Genomic DNA, 14,322 nt, shown 5'->3' with positions numbered 1-14,322 from the left:
ACACTGCACAAAAATAGAACATATTCCGCATAACCAAACAACGAAAAGTGTTTATCGTAGGTGTCCCAGTCGCGTGGAAAACTTATGGGACGAAAGAAATAATTTTCGTTTAGCTAGCGACTCACTTCGATTTAACCTGTCGTTTGTTTTGATCAGAGAAGAACTATTAGATTCACGCCCTCGTAGGTATAGTTATTACAAAACACAACGAGTAGAAAAGCTGTACTCTACTGTGGCCGTGGTTTTACTTGATTCTCAGGAAAAATGTGCTTGGAAAATGTTACACAATTTCACTCTATCATAGCTAAATATTACAAAACATCAGAAACTACACAATGTTGACATAATTTGTCCTCAAGCTACTGACATTGAATCCCTCACCGACCACCGTCAATTGACTACTGCGGATTTTCAAGAGATGATTGCCGATTTTCTGAGTTCCTCAGCCAAGTTTTTCATTGTGAACGCTCACCGCGAGTTGGCGGTTCATCGAAACCTGTTCTCGCGATTAGAAATAAAAACATTCAAGTTCACGCGAGATGTAGCAGCTTGGATCGTGCGTTGGGGAAGCACAGCTCCCCATTGCCGGCTGGTGGGAGCATCTGTGTGGCAAGGAATTTGCTTGCATTTGGAGAATTCTCCACAGATTCTACCATACAGCGAAACATTTTTGCAAGCTCTTCTCAATACACATCCCATATGGTCTAGTGGCTAGGATATCTGGCTTTCACCCAGAAGGCCCGGGTTCGATTCCCGGTATGGGAAAGATTTTTTTAATTTTTTCATTATCAATTTTTAAGTTATTAGCGGTCTAGGGAGGTTTGAAAACAATTAAGTTCAGCCACAAAGTATGCTACCTTTTCCACCTATTTTTGTTACACAATGTTTGAACTCTCATTTGGCGTTCCTTTCGCGTCTACATAGACCGCTAATGCGCATGTACTACAAACATTAAGGTTCATTTTTAGCATCTGAAAACAATGTACAAGTTATATGAGAACCCCAAGGTAGAAAGGCGGTGAGAAGAAGAAGAACCCCAAGGAATATTATTTAAATTGAAATATCGTTATCATCATTAATAAGAATGGGTTCATAGAAATCCCTAATAAGAACCAAATTGTTAGCCTTAAAGGATAAATTGGAAATTATTTCTTTCTGTTGCAACCAAAGATACTATAGAATGAACCATCCCAAATAATATATTATTGTTCATTAACATTGCGCCCGAATTTTATCACTTTTAGCTTAGTGTTAAATTTTAAACACGATACTTCAAAATCCACTCACCAACCGAATAACCCATCTGTGCTGCAGACCGTAAAACGAACGCATGTTCATATTTTCTGGTGCAAAGTTCCGCTTCGATATCCGGGATCCGTTGTTTAAGCTCGTGATAGTACTTTACCGGTACCCAGCCATCCACAGTGCCGTAGTACAGCTTTATCCGCTGCTTGTTCTTCGTGAGCGTTTCTACGTCAAGCTCCTTGACCTTCTTCATTTCATCCATTGCGAGGAACCATATTTTATCAATCACATCCGGATTCATGTACTTGAGGCCGGTTCCAAGGTAGTATTTCGGAATACCATCCACCAGATAGTAAAGGTATATGATCCAGGTCCGTACAAAAAGTGGCAGTAGAGCGAACATGCGGTAGAACCAACGCAAGGCAGACCACACTGGGTTGACGAGTCTGGTAGCAATGAATCCGTTTTTCGATCCGGCCATACGCTCCAGCGTAGGAAAAAGAAAATAGCAATGTTGAACACGATCACTAATGTCAGGAATCTTCAACAACTCCAGCGCCATGTACGCTCCGATCGAATGACCAATGAGGTGTATTTTTACGTCCTCCGGAACGTATTTACGGATGAACTCTATTTTATGTTGCAGCTGGCCTTGTAAATTGTACAAATTTTCGTTCCCTTCCAAGGGTGGAACGGGCTTTTTGTACGGACTATCATCTGCCTCATCGTGACCTGCTTGACCTGAACAATCGAAAAGAGATAAAATTATGTAATTGTTGGGAACAAGCAATCAAAACTGGTTTCTTTACCAAAACAACCTACCAATGACCCACACAGGAAGCTCCTTGTTCAAGCACTCGTACACCGTCGATAGGAATTTCGTATAGAAGCCGGGCAAACCTGGGTTACCGGTGATGCACAGAACGATCTCTTTTTGGTCTCCGAGAGATTCTTCGATCCATTTGCCCCAAGTGAAGATGTGGGTTGGAACCTTTGCAATTACGGGGTATGATTCTTGCATATTTAAGCGGGAACTACACGGAACGTAAATGGATTTTCCTAGGAATGTGCCAACTGTACTTGCTCGTCTACCGAGACAACCAATTATTTTGCAAAACATGAACAATTGCTGAAAGGAACGAAGACCACTAGATTTGGCAGCCGTCACGAAGCCAAATGTCATTTTTGTCAAAACATAAACAACGTAACACGCAACGTAGGGGTAGGCAAGGCAATATGCACCTGTTAATGCAAAATTATAAATTTCTCGTTGTTATTTTCAAAATTACATGATGCCGATAGAGAATCCGGTTTAATCCGGGTTGAATCCGGATGAATCCATGTTAAATCCATGATGAATCCGGTTGAATGCGGTTGAATCCAGTTGAATCTGGGTTGAATCCAATTGAATCTGGTTGAAAAAAAACCATAATAAAATTCAAGATGTTCAAGTAAATTTTAACATAGAGTAGTAAAGCTTGCATAAATGCAACAGGACCTGTGAAACCCATAAACAAACTATTTCCAGTTAAATGAGTAATAGTTATTTTTTTAATTGCAGCTGGTGTATATTGCCCTACAGTGCACTAACATAAACAGGGAGGGTTTGTTTCCGGGATTGTTTTATTTTCGTTCGCTGCTGCTGTCAAACTTTAGCTTGCAAAACAGTGAAAACCTCAATAGAATCTCCAGAATACTACTCAGTGTGTGAAACGATTGGGAAAACCGGTTAAACTTACTTGTAGCTACTCAAACATGAGTGAAAATTCCAAAAACCTTAACGGAGAAGTGAAGCAAGAGAAAACGGAATCGAATCATGGCAGCAGTAGCAGCAGCAGCGGTGGTTCGCAGGAAACGACTCGTCAGGATAGCATCGAGCGAATCCTCCAGCGCAAACAGCGGGTACGAAACGAGCAAAACTTATCCATATTTTCGTAGTTCTATCCTGATTTTGAACTTTTAAACCCCCTTTTGCAGGTTTATCAACTTCCTCGAAATCAAAAATTAACCAAATTATCCATGTACTCATCGTGCCAAGCTGACCAGTGTCGATGCAGCGGATGGAAAACGCCGGAAGAGAACCGCCACAAGGATGTGGAGGTGGACTATTGTCCAGATTTCGGTGAGGAGTGTCGAAATCCCAACTGCAAGCACAGCTTGGAGACCCACATTCGCCATCTGGGTGACATTAATGAAGAACAAATGAACGAGCTGCTTGGTGCCATCGTGGATGTAGAGAACCTGTACATGAGCATGCTGCGAGAGGCCGACACAGACACAAAAAAGGTTTACGCTTACCTGTTCCGCCTGCTGCGTCAATGCATCCTTACTCGTACGCAAGCAGTCATACGCGGCCCATTGGGAGATCCTCCATTCGAGACACCGTCCATATCGAAAGCGGTTACAAACTTTGTTCTACACAAGTAAGCTTCATTTCTCTCTATCCTGTACTTCGATGAAACAAGACTCTCGAAATTTAGTTTATGTTGATAACACTCCTAGTCGCATAGAAAATTACAAAATAATGTTCCCCTTGAGATCTCCTCCGATTTATCTTCAAAACATCAACACGAGTGCATAAAGTCACCAATTTATTATTCACTTAGGTATGGCCACTTGCACCATTCGGAATTGGATTCCATGACGGAGGTAGCGAAAACTTTCCTCCACTGTCTCAATCACTGGAATTTCGAAGCTCCAAGTGCTCGTCAGGATCTAGTTAACCAGGAAGATGTGTCCAACTACAAGATCAACTACACCCGCTGGCTAGTGTTCTGTCATGTACCAGCATTCTGCAGCTCGCTGCGTCACTTCGAAACGTCGATCGTGTTTGGGCGAACGCTACTGAAAGCAGTGTACCAGTACGTCTACCAGCAACTGCTGGCCAAATGTAAAACGGAACGCGACCGGATGCCACCAGAGAAGCGCAGTATGCTGACGCAGCTACCGAAATTCCTCGAAGCGCTCAAGCAGGAAGTGGTCAATGAAGATTCACCCATTTGGACCCAAAACTTCAAACCCGCTGCCTCGCTGGTGTTGCACAAAAGCAAACGCCAGCATGATGGTTCCACGACGTCCACTGCTGGCAAGAAGCTGGGCGATGTGAAGCGCTTCAAGAAGGAATCGGATTGCGAGGACCTGTCCGATGAGGTGGTCTCGCGTGCGCTTAAACGTATCAATGATTCGAACTACGCCAGCCGGGCCGAGGTCGTATTTCCGCCAAATGCACCACGCGATGAGGCAGCGAAAGCGGAAGAAAATCGGCGTGAGATTGAATTCCACGTTGTGGGCAATTCGCTCACCAAGCCCGTCACGAAGCAGTCGATGCTGTGGCTGCTGGGCCTGCACAGCGTTTTCGCCCATCAGCTGCCAGGCATGCCGAGGGAGTACATTAGTCAGCTCGTTTTCGATCCGTACGTAATTTCGTTGTTTTACCCTAAGAAACACTCGCTCTGCATCTCGTAATTGATATCATTTGTTGAAAAATATTTTGATAGAAAACACAAAACATTGGCATTGATAAAGGAAGGCCGCCCGATTGGGGGTATCTGCTTCCGCACGTTCGCTACCCAAGGCTTCACGGAGATCGTGTTCTGTGCAGTTACGAGCAGCGAACAGGTGAAGGGCTACGGAACGCATCTGATGAACCACCTGAAGGATTACAGCACACAGCGAGGGATAAAACATTTTCTCACCTACGCGGACGAGTTTGCCATCGGGTATTTCAAGAAGCAGGGCTTTTCCAAAGACATCAAAGTGGCACGCCAAGTGTATGCTGGTACGTATGTTCGTCATCCATCGTCAGTGCGTACTACTGGTGGCTATTTTTACTTAAAACTCATCATTGTTTTAGGTTTCATCAAAGAGTACGAAGGGGCGACGCTTATGCACTGCGAACTGCATCCCAGCCTGATCTACACACAGTTCAGCTCAGTGATACGTAAGCAGAAGGAAATTGTAAAGGAGTTGATTACCCAGCGCCAGCAGGAAGTGCAAAAGGTACATCCGGGGTTAACCTGCTTCAAGGAGGGCGTCCGGAGCATCCCAATCGAATCGATACCGGGTCTGCGCGAGGTCGGTTGGCGTCCAACGTTCCGAGCCCAACGGACGGCACGCCCACTCGAAGAATCGGCCGATCCGGACAAGCTGGCCAACTCACTGAGCGGAGTTTTGCTGGCCGTCCGACAGCATACGGCCGCTTGGCCGTTCCTGAAGCCAGTCAACCAGGCCGAAGTGCCGGACTACTACGATCACATCAAGTACCCGATGGATCTGAAAACGATGACGGAGAGGTTGAAAAATAAGTAAGTTTGTGTAACTGAAATAGCGGATGGTTTTAATTTTATAAATATTATTTGTCTTGTTTAAGGTATTATGTTACGAGACGCCTATTCATGGCCGATATGGCTCGTATTTTTACCAACTGTCGACTGTACAACTCTCCAGAGACAGAATATTATCGGTATGTAGAACTTTCGTATACTATTTAAATCAAGTAGCCAATCATAAAAACAAGACATTCTACAATGGCCCCTCTCTTCTCAACAGCTGCGCCAATACCCTGGAACGCTACTTTCAAACCAAGATGAAAGAGATTGGTCTGTGGGATAAATGATGTCCGCTTAATAAGCTCGATCGTGCAAACCTTCACGCAGACGAAAAAGATGCCGATGACGAAGAAGAAGACGATGATGATGACGACGATGACGACGATGATGACGACGACAACAATAACGACGACGACGACGGAGGCAAGGCGAGCGCAGCAGGCAAGGGTGATGGCGGCAAACGGGTTAAAGATGAAACCGTTGCGGAGTTAGCGACCGAAAGCGACGCTCCAAGAGATACCGACGCCGGTGAAACGGTGACGGTGGGTGACCATAGGAAAACTTACAAAAAGGCCCCGGCCGCCGATCGGCGCTGTAGCTATCAGGCGTATGGGAATGTTTACGGGCAGCCGGAAAACAAAATAAACTACGGCAGAAAAAGCATCCCGGGTGGTGCCAGAAACTCCGCATCGACAGTGAGTATGTCCTGCACTACACTTGCCTCAGTCTCCGGATTGCAGGGATCGGTTGCTAAAGAGGATGTTTTAAAGGCTGCTACTTTGGGCTGTTTAGAAGGTGAAAACATTAGCAAAGATTGATGAAATGATTGTTCGATCGTCTATACTACGACGCTAGGTCGTGGAAGGTTCAAATGATACTTTAAATTCAGTCACAGCAAAAAAACATAAATATTTGATAATTGAATATTACTTTGCGACCTATGGATATCTAAAATAATCGATAATCTTCATCCCGGATATTATTCAACCCTAAAAAATCATGAGAAATCGAATGAGTAAAGAACTTAAAATCTAAGGGCTATAAGGAAGTAATTTAAGAGCTTTCTACTTTTAAATAGCTCAATGATCAATCCTGTTGAAAGTATGAAATAAAATATGAAACAAATAAACCTTCATTAATGCAGCCAATCATTTCTTATTGTAGACCGTAAAATAATTTCCGAACTAAGAGGCCAGACAAAACCAAAAATACTGTGCCGTGATCGGACAATCTTCTCACGTACGTATGCAGAAAAGTCTTGTAAGCCATAGGGTGGGTAGATGACGTTACCGAAGACGTTGGTCCGAGCTTGAGAAGTTCTTTGAACATCGACTGTTTGATCTTGCGATGCGCTCCACGCTCATAAATGAGACGTCTCATAATATTGAGACATCATCGGGGCCAATTAGTTGATGATCGTTTAATTACCCTGTTATTGACCGTTCATCGTGCTGTATCACGTTACTATTTCCCGGCAAGCATTGATTACAACAGAAGCGACGAAGTGAAACCTGTTGTGATGATTTTAATCATCGTTAATTATCAAACAAACTCGTTACAGTTATTGATAACTCTGTATCGAAATGCAAGTATCAAACATTTTTAAATAGTGGCATCAACCTCGCATCGATTGTAGTACAGTGTAAACACTGATTGTGTAGAGTGTCTGCTGTTAAAAAATACCCAGCCCTTCTTCTTCTGTATTAGAATAAAAAAGATAAATCTTCCATTCGATATCGCTAACGTTACGTAAGGCAATGCGGGGACTGCAGCAGATCATACGAGCCTGTTAGAGAATGGTTTTTATAGGAAAGGTGGTACCGATCGTGTGTTGTGCAGTTTGGTTAATATTTATGCAGCAGCAAGCATTCGTAAGTATGGATTGTTACACGGACAAATTGTTGTTTCGCGACACTTCCAACTTACTAACTACACAGGAAAAGTATTAAAAAAAATTCAAATTTTGTACTCAATCGCTCGCCACGTGACATGCGCAGGGAATCGATCAGGTGCAGCTGGAAAAGACCGCCCGGACATTTCGCAAGGTTTGCCAACCGAAACATAAAATTTCTGATGGTACGATAAAAGTTGCATGCTGCATACATAAAACTAATCACTCCTTCGATGTTGGTTCCTCCCACTCGTCAAGATGTTGCCGACGACGTTAACCGCGGGATCTTTGCGGAAACGAAGGAGTTCAAATGCTACATCAGCTGCCTGCTGGAGATCATGCAAGTGGTGCGCAAAGGAAAGGTAAACTATGAGAAATCGCTTCGGCAGATAGACACCATGTTGCCAGAGCATATGAAGCCATCATTTCGGGCCGGTTTGGAAGCGTGCAAAAGTGTCGGTAAGTAAATTTTTCGCCCGTTCCGACTTGGAATTTAATCGATGTTCTGCTACTCTATTTCCTATTTTTTTAGCGCAAGGTGTTAAGGATCACTGCGAAGCGGCTACCATTCTTTTACAATGTTTCTACAAAAACAACCCCATGTTTATATTTCCATAAGCATATGGAGCGGAGGGTGATGGGTTTTTGGATGAGAGATAACTGTTTAAATATATTTCTAATATTCAGATAGTTACAAAAATTGTGTATTGCAACTGAAAATGTTTATCTTAAAAGCACAAACACATTTTGCTTAAACACAACGCTTAAAAGTTGGGAAAGAATAATTAAAAATATGAGTGCATGGAACGGATGGTCACTTCACTATGCAAAACGGCGCACAATTTCCGCGCCCCAAAGTTCCCCAACGAAAGCAACAGTGGCACACAGCAATCCAAAGCCCAGTATGCAAAAGGCTCCTAAAAAATGGTCTACTCTAAGGGTCACAATTACACCATCGGCGTGCCGGTGTAATCTCGCTTGTTCGATATTGCGGAACACGTCCGTCGGTAGGTAGCGGATGGCGACCGTGGTTCCCCAGTGGTACAGGATCCCGGACTGTTGCACCTGCAGTATGTACGCATTTAGGACCTCCCGTAATGGGTTCGTTTTGGTCATGAGTGCGGCACAGTTCTGAAAGTAGATGTCGTCCCGAAGTGCCTGGAACATGGTTGAGGTGTCGCGGTCAAGAAAGTTGCTCGGAGCGAAGTTCCCATGCTGAGCCTGCTCGATGATGAACGCACTGTCACCAGCTCGGGTAAGCCGTTGCGTTTCCTCCAGTGTGGCCACCTTGAAGGTGGTCAGAATTTGCTTCAAATGAGGCTGAAAAAACCAACGAGACTGTGAGTGGCGGAGACCACGAACTATTGGTCGAACTTACCTCAGTGGCGTTTAAAATTTCCTCAGTACAGTAAGGTGTCGGTCCGTACCACCACATACCGTTCGCGGCAAAGTCTACCACGGTGTCGATGGACTTTTCGTACTGTGGAACGGTCATCACACTGGCCAGACCGCCGCTGTACAGGTTGCTCACCATGAAACCGGCCAACAGCAGGGAGGCAAACAGAAACACACATGACCACAGATCACTCCGAACCGGGGAGGACTGGGCGACGAAAAACCCAACCATCATAAGGACCACCTCGCTTAGGGGTAATTGCTCGGACGTGGGCATCTCCTGCCCAGATATAACTCGAAGCAACCGATATCGGATCTTGCCTGCAGTCCATGCTACTCCGCTGCCAACTACGAATGTCATAATAACGGCCGTCCAAAGGGGCCACGAGAATGAAAGAAACGGTGTACGCCAGAATGGTAGCATGCGAGGCTTGGGCACTAGAACTGTTACTCCCGATCGACTGATCGAAGCTGTATACGCGATAAAGCTGTACGGTTTGTTCCAGAGGAAGATGGCTGCGAGAGCGATATCCGTGCGTCGTTCAGCAACACTACCGAGGATTCCGATGCCAGTTCCATTGGGATAGACGTCACCCCATTCATTTTCGTCGTCTGAAAATATCAAGGCGACTATTACATTTCTTACACTCACCAGTCGCCAAAACATATAATCGACCTGGTAAAGCTAATATGGTACAGTTTCGCCGTTCACAAAATGACACCACAAGCAGCAGCTCAGTACCATCCAGGAGTATCGATCGTTCTCCCGTTACAGAATCGAAAGCATTACCAAGTCCAGGATCCTACGGAAGAAAAAGCAATGGATTCTAGATGACTATCATCACATCCGGAGAACGATCTCACCACTCGCCACCAGCCGGTAAAGGGGAGATAGTTGCAGGTGGCCATCCGGAGCACGTATCCATCAAGATCCGTTGATTTGTCGGGAAAAAACATCCCTCTTTCCCAGTCGCTCCAATTTATCGGCAGCTGGCGGAGTGTTATGTTGAAAGGCTCATGTGCGCCAAAGTATTTAACCTCAGTTGTATAGCAACAAGCGGCCCTCCTATCGTCGTCGTACACAACTATCAGTACGTTTATTATCTCTATACGAAGGTTTGTAATAGTCGGAAAAAAATGTTCCAGATCCGAGATATCAAGCATGAGAAACCCTAGTCTTACCACGCAACGCCTCGTGAGTCACCACCCGGTTGAACACTTCCTGTTGATTGCGTTCGGTCACGAGCAGGATCAATCGTTTATCCAACGACCGTTGTTCCGATAAGTCGTGTACGGGCATATACAAGTCGAGCACCTGCACTATTCCCGGCTCGTCCACCAAAAACGCCTGACATCCGTTGTCAATGGCGCGTTGCAGATTTTCCTCCAGGCTGCCTTCGTCGACCGTGAGTTGAATTTTACCAATCGAAACATTTTCAAGAAAATCATGGCCTACCGTGCAGAAACTGTAGTACTGCGAGAAGTATTTCAAAACTATGAAACGGAGCAGGATCCCCAGCACTGGACGTGCACCAAAACTAGAGTCAATCCAGAATGTGCTTTGCGTTGCGTTGTCCATAGCGAAATGAGGAACCGAAAGGCAATCTAAACCACTCATGTAACCTATTTATACAACTAACAGACTAATTTCTTGATCGATCCTGGTTACTCTGTACCTGTGGAATTATGGTTCATCCTCGTTGTTTCGAGTCCTACTATAAGTAGGCCATTACGAGGAATGCAAATCAAAGACAATTTGCTTGCGTGTATTGCTTTAGTTGGCATGGCAGAAATTACTGTTATTAGGACAATTAAACGTGCTTTTTCTACAGATGGTACCAACACAACTGGCTGGTCAAACATGTTTTTTTAATAAAAGCAAATTAGTTATTGACAACAAGTGCAGCAAAAAAAGGATAACAACATGATTGACTGGATCAATTCCTGGGCGTCGTCTTATTATTATCTTCATCTGCAGACTAAATATAGCATTACCTAGAAATACAACATTCAATAAATTCTTCGAAAAAATAGCGCACAAACTGTAAGTCACATTTGAAGCTTTTTAGAGTAGTTTTTTTTATTAATTTAACAACTTGCACCGGACCCAAACGAACTTTTGCTAAGCCATTTCGTACGATAATCATACAAAAAAGTATTTAGGATTGTTCGCGTGTATGCATTTTAGTAGTGCATAAGCGGCCTCACAGGGATTTTTGATGCCATTTGCTAAGAATAAAATACAAATCGTAAAGACAAACGATTAAATCGTTCCCACAGACCTTCACTACCAAACATTCGCTTACCAGCGTCTCGGCAAAGACGGAACGCACTAACCGTCGGTTCGGCGATATCAGAAGGAATTAGCAATTCGATCTGCTTTATGGCACTATCTGCCGTGACTTTCCCTTTTTTCATCTGAACAAAGGGCAGAGAAACGCAAATGGTTACTAGCTGTATGATGGAAGATGAAATAGAATTTACCGCCTGCATCATTTCCAGCACACAGTTTGCGTAGCATTTGAGGTCCTTACTGTCGGCAAACTCTCCCCGGCCCAGCCCATCGACGAGCTGCTCGCTGGCTTTATGCTTTCCGATGCAAACCAAACGCATCATGGCACTGGTCTTTGCCATCTGATCGACGGTTGATTGCTACGGGAAGAAATCGTATAGGCAGTTAAAAGACAGTTTAATGGCTAATTTCAACCACATTATCACACACGCTTCGACCGTCTTCGACTAGGAGCACGATGATCAGCAGGTAAGTGATGCGGAATTTGACCGATAAATCCATTGATAGATGAATTGGACGTTGTCCAAAATGCGAGCCTAAATCACACTGAATACTACGGTTAGGCAGGGCAAATCAAGTTGGTTTTATACTAAACACGCAAAGAATGACATGGAAATCAACCTCAGTGGGCGGGTTTCGATGGTCCATCGGATTAAGATGTGAGAATAGTTGTTGCTTCATTGAACAGGAAATTGTGTCAGCGAATTGCCATTTCTTGGTCCATCATTAGCGACGTGATATGCGGGTGGAAAACAAATAAACGGCGAACAACAACGGAAAGGGTGACATTGGAGACACCAACAGCTGAATTAATAATGAATGCATGTTTTACAAATCGGCTTAGAAATTGAGTAATTAGTTGATTTCCTTTTTTTTGCTACAAAACTAAACGAATTTATTTAAGCATAACATAGTTTTATATACTTTTGACTATGGTTGAAACACATTTCCTAACATGTACCCGAACAGCTGGGGCGGTATTGGAGTGTATACAGTGGTTGGTAATACCGATGGACGCGTTTTTTGTGTGCGCTTAGGTGTCTTTTCATCTAGGGAGGGACTTCCTGTCTTGTGTAACACTCTACGTGCGGCATCGAAGAGAAGAAAGAGAGATCATCGCCATCGAGCAAAGCACCATATCATCGTTGGCTCTCGTCGTAAAACAGGATGCCACTACTAAGTTGCACGCCCCGGTCTACAGCCGCTCCTGCTGGAACCGGCCACGATTGCGAAGTTTTTTCAGGCACAAATAGAGCAAGCCCACCGACAGCACAATCAGTGGGATTCCGATACCGATGCTAGCCACGATCAGTACGAACGCGGACAGTTCCTCGGCCGGTGGCATACCGTACCCGACCTGGAATGTCATCGTTGTGTAGTTGGTCTTACGGTAGAAGCCGTCCTCACTGACGCCGAACGAAACGTTCATGCCCTGCACTAACCGCTGCCCCAGACTGTTACCGTACAACGCGTAGGCCAGTGTCGTGTTGAGAGCCACCGACGGCGAGTCAATCGTGACCGGTTGGCTTTGACGTGTCTCGGTCGAAAAGGCGATCTCCCGCTCCGGATGGGTGTACGAAACGGGCCGATACTCCATGTAGCCACCGGCAGAGAAGGTGAAAGCACCGGGTGAAAGTACGTCTACGATCTCGAAGATGCCGGGTGTGTGCTCATCGTCCAGTGTTTTACGCTTCGTGACCTCGAAGTGCGACGAAACCGCGGCCTGTTCCGAAACGACAAAGAGCAGCTCGACGGCGAAACGTGGATTCGCAAATCGGTTCGTTATGTTGTTGAACACGATGTCGATTTGGGTGGAGTTGGATGTGTGCAGCAAGTGAGGGAAGTCCATCCCGTGATCCTGGGTAGAGTACGCATTTAGCTGAACAATGAAGAGAAAATTATTATTCTTCTACAGCTCTACTCTTTTGTGGCTCTTATGAAACACCGTATGTCGTGGATTGTATGGGGTATGATAGAGTTTGTTGATCGATTCTTGACGCATACCTTGAACAGGAAATCATCGCCTGCATTGATAGCCATCATAGCATCCTTTTCGTTCGACCAAAGCAAGTTCCGATTCCATGTGAAATTGTGTGGGTCGTAGACGAACACTTTGCTACCCGCATCCAACATCGCCCGATCGTCCGCATCGTCGTACTGGAAAATCTGTAGTTACGCCCCATGGCGTGTGAAAGAAAAAAAATAAACACATTTTATCAGCGTTCCGCAGAACAACGCATACACTACAGCATTCAGCACGCCCTATTTCTTCGCCGTCGGGGACTCACCCGATTGATGACGGCCATGAATGTGTACCGAGGACTTTCGGTGAAGTTGACCGATCCGGGCTTGCTGTCGAATAATGCGGCCCAGTCAACCTGGAACTGGGCGCCTTTCCCCGTGAGCGCCACCAGGATAGTCGGTTTTCCGGTAAAGTCCCAAACGTAGTGGATGGTATCGGTGTCGGATTCCGCTGCGATGTGGACGAGCGTTATGTCCGTACGATTATCGCATATGAAACAGCCCGGATTCAGCGTCGCCTTTAACTAAGGACACCAAGTAAAAGAGGATGAATGGATTGTTGATGATAGTATGGTGGATTGTTAGAAGGGGATTAACTGTTACTACGCTGGCTCAACGAAGTTCTACGAAGCACAATTAATCCATTTCTTTGAAATAACTTTTTAACCTCTGTGTATGTATCGACCTACTTTTCGCTGTAGTTTGTTGGACTCATCACAAAGGGTACTGCTGATGCAAAACAGCGATATCACAGTGATTGTAAACGCAATACGCGTTCCTGCCATATTTATCGGAATATGATAAACGGCATTCAGATCTATACTACTTCAGACTACACGGCCGAATTTGCCTGTTCATGTGAAAAAAAACAACCCAAGCCAACTTATTGCGATTCCCTATACAAAGGCACTTTTATTCCATGCAGAAACGGTACGATAACTGCGCTCGACTGCTACTGGATCGATAACTTTTGTTTTGGTAGCACTTCTGACGTAACAACATCAGCGACCTCTGGTGAAGAAATCGATGGATTGTTGATGAACGGAATCTTATTTCACAATTTTTTAAAGGTTGCGCCAACGCAGAAAATTATGTTTGCATTTCACGACTAAAAAAAAAACACACTTCTCAAAAACATATTTTAACAA

At 44.7% G+C, this 14,322-nt stretch overlaps 6 protein-coding genes and 1 non-coding gene across 7 annotated transcripts; 3 read left to right on the top strand and 4 right to left on the bottom strand.

Annotated features, from left to right (window-relative positions):
* The first annotated feature begins 693 nt into the window (after nt 1–693).
* On the top strand, nt 694–765 carry Trnae-uuc (transfer RNA glutamic acid (anticodon UUC)). The gene has a single exon. It is a non-coding gene; the product is annotated as a tRNA-Glu (tRNA).
* A 416-nt stretch (nt 766–1,181) lies between these two features.
* LOC131272722 (lipid droplet-associated hydrolase) lies at nt 1,182–2,354 on the bottom strand. The gene is made up of 2 exons (XM_058274555.1): nt 2,068–2,354; nt 1,182–1,986 (listed from the first exon to the last, which is right to left on the bottom strand). Exons 1-2 carry the CDS (start codon nt 2,264–2,266, stop codon nt 1,259–1,261), a joined length of 927 nt encoding a protein of 308 aa, XP_058130538.1. The 5' UTR covers nt 2,267–2,354; the 3' UTR covers nt 1,182–1,258.
* A 579-nt stretch (nt 2,355–2,933) lies between these two features.
* On the top strand, nt 2,934–5,931 carry LOC131271408 (histone acetyltransferase KAT2A). Its single transcript, XM_058272823.1, has 7 exons — nt 2,934–3,147; nt 3,223–3,668; nt 3,852–4,658; nt 4,743–5,023; nt 5,099–5,549; nt 5,615–5,707; nt 5,794–5,931. Exons 1-7 carry the CDS (start codon nt 3,001–3,003, stop codon nt 5,858–5,860), a joined length of 2,292 nt encoding a protein of 763 aa, XP_058128806.1. The 5' UTR covers nt 2,934–3,000; the 3' UTR covers nt 5,861–5,931.
* A 1,438-nt stretch (nt 5,932–7,369) lies between these two features.
* Nucleotides 7,370–8,082, top strand: LOC131261858 (general odorant-binding protein 72). Its single transcript, XM_058263706.1, has 4 exons — nt 7,370–7,444; nt 7,571–7,649; nt 7,723–7,923; nt 7,997–8,082. Exons 1-4 carry the CDS (start codon nt 7,370–7,372, stop codon nt 8,080–8,082), a joined length of 441 nt encoding a protein of 146 aa, XP_058119689.1.
* Nucleotides 8,083–8,286: 204 nt separating this feature from the next.
* Nucleotides 8,287–10,438, bottom strand: LOC131261850 (glutamate receptor ionotropic, delta-1-like). Its single transcript, XM_058263694.1, has 5 exons — nt 10,042–10,438; nt 9,724–9,965; nt 9,536–9,662; nt 8,843–9,471; nt 8,287–8,784 (listed from the first exon to the last, which is right to left on the bottom strand). Exons 1-5 carry the CDS (start codon nt 10,436–10,438, stop codon nt 8,287–8,289), a joined length of 1,893 nt encoding a protein of 630 aa, XP_058119677.1.
* A 564-nt stretch (nt 10,439–11,002) lies between these two features.
* On the bottom strand, nt 11,003–11,653 carry LOC131261839 (general odorant-binding protein 72-like). Its single transcript, XM_058263684.1, has 4 exons — nt 11,582–11,653; nt 11,344–11,511; nt 11,166–11,277; nt 11,003–11,088 (listed from the first exon to the last, which is right to left on the bottom strand). The coding sequence occupies exons 1-4, from the start codon at nt 11,651–11,653 to the stop codon at nt 11,003–11,005; spliced, it is 438 nt and encodes a 145-aa protein (XP_058119667.1).
* Nucleotides 11,654–12,027: 374 nt separating this feature from the next.
* On the bottom strand, nt 12,028–14,311 carry LOC131271955 (glycosylated lysosomal membrane protein-like). Its single transcript, XM_058273550.1, has 4 exons — nt 13,864–14,311; nt 13,441–13,698; nt 13,157–13,318; nt 12,028–13,031 (listed from the first exon to the last, which is right to left on the bottom strand). The coding sequence occupies exons 1-4, from the start codon at nt 13,957–13,959 to the stop codon at nt 12,348–12,350; spliced, it is 1,200 nt and encodes a 399-aa protein (XP_058129533.1). The 5' UTR covers nt 13,960–14,311; the 3' UTR covers nt 12,028–12,347.
* Nucleotides 14,312–14,322: the final 11 nt, after the last annotated feature.

The sequence above is a fragment of the Anopheles coustani genome, chromosome 3 (genome assembly GCF_943734705.1).
Source record: "Anopheles coustani chromosome 3, idAnoCousDA_361_x.2, whole genome shotgun sequence".
In the NCBI taxonomy this organism is placed as follows: domain Eukaryota; kingdom Metazoa; phylum Arthropoda; class Insecta; order Diptera; family Culicidae; genus Anopheles; species Anopheles coustani.
The sequence above is the reverse complement of the archived record's forward strand: the minus strand, read 5'-3'. Positions and strand labels throughout refer to the sequence as shown.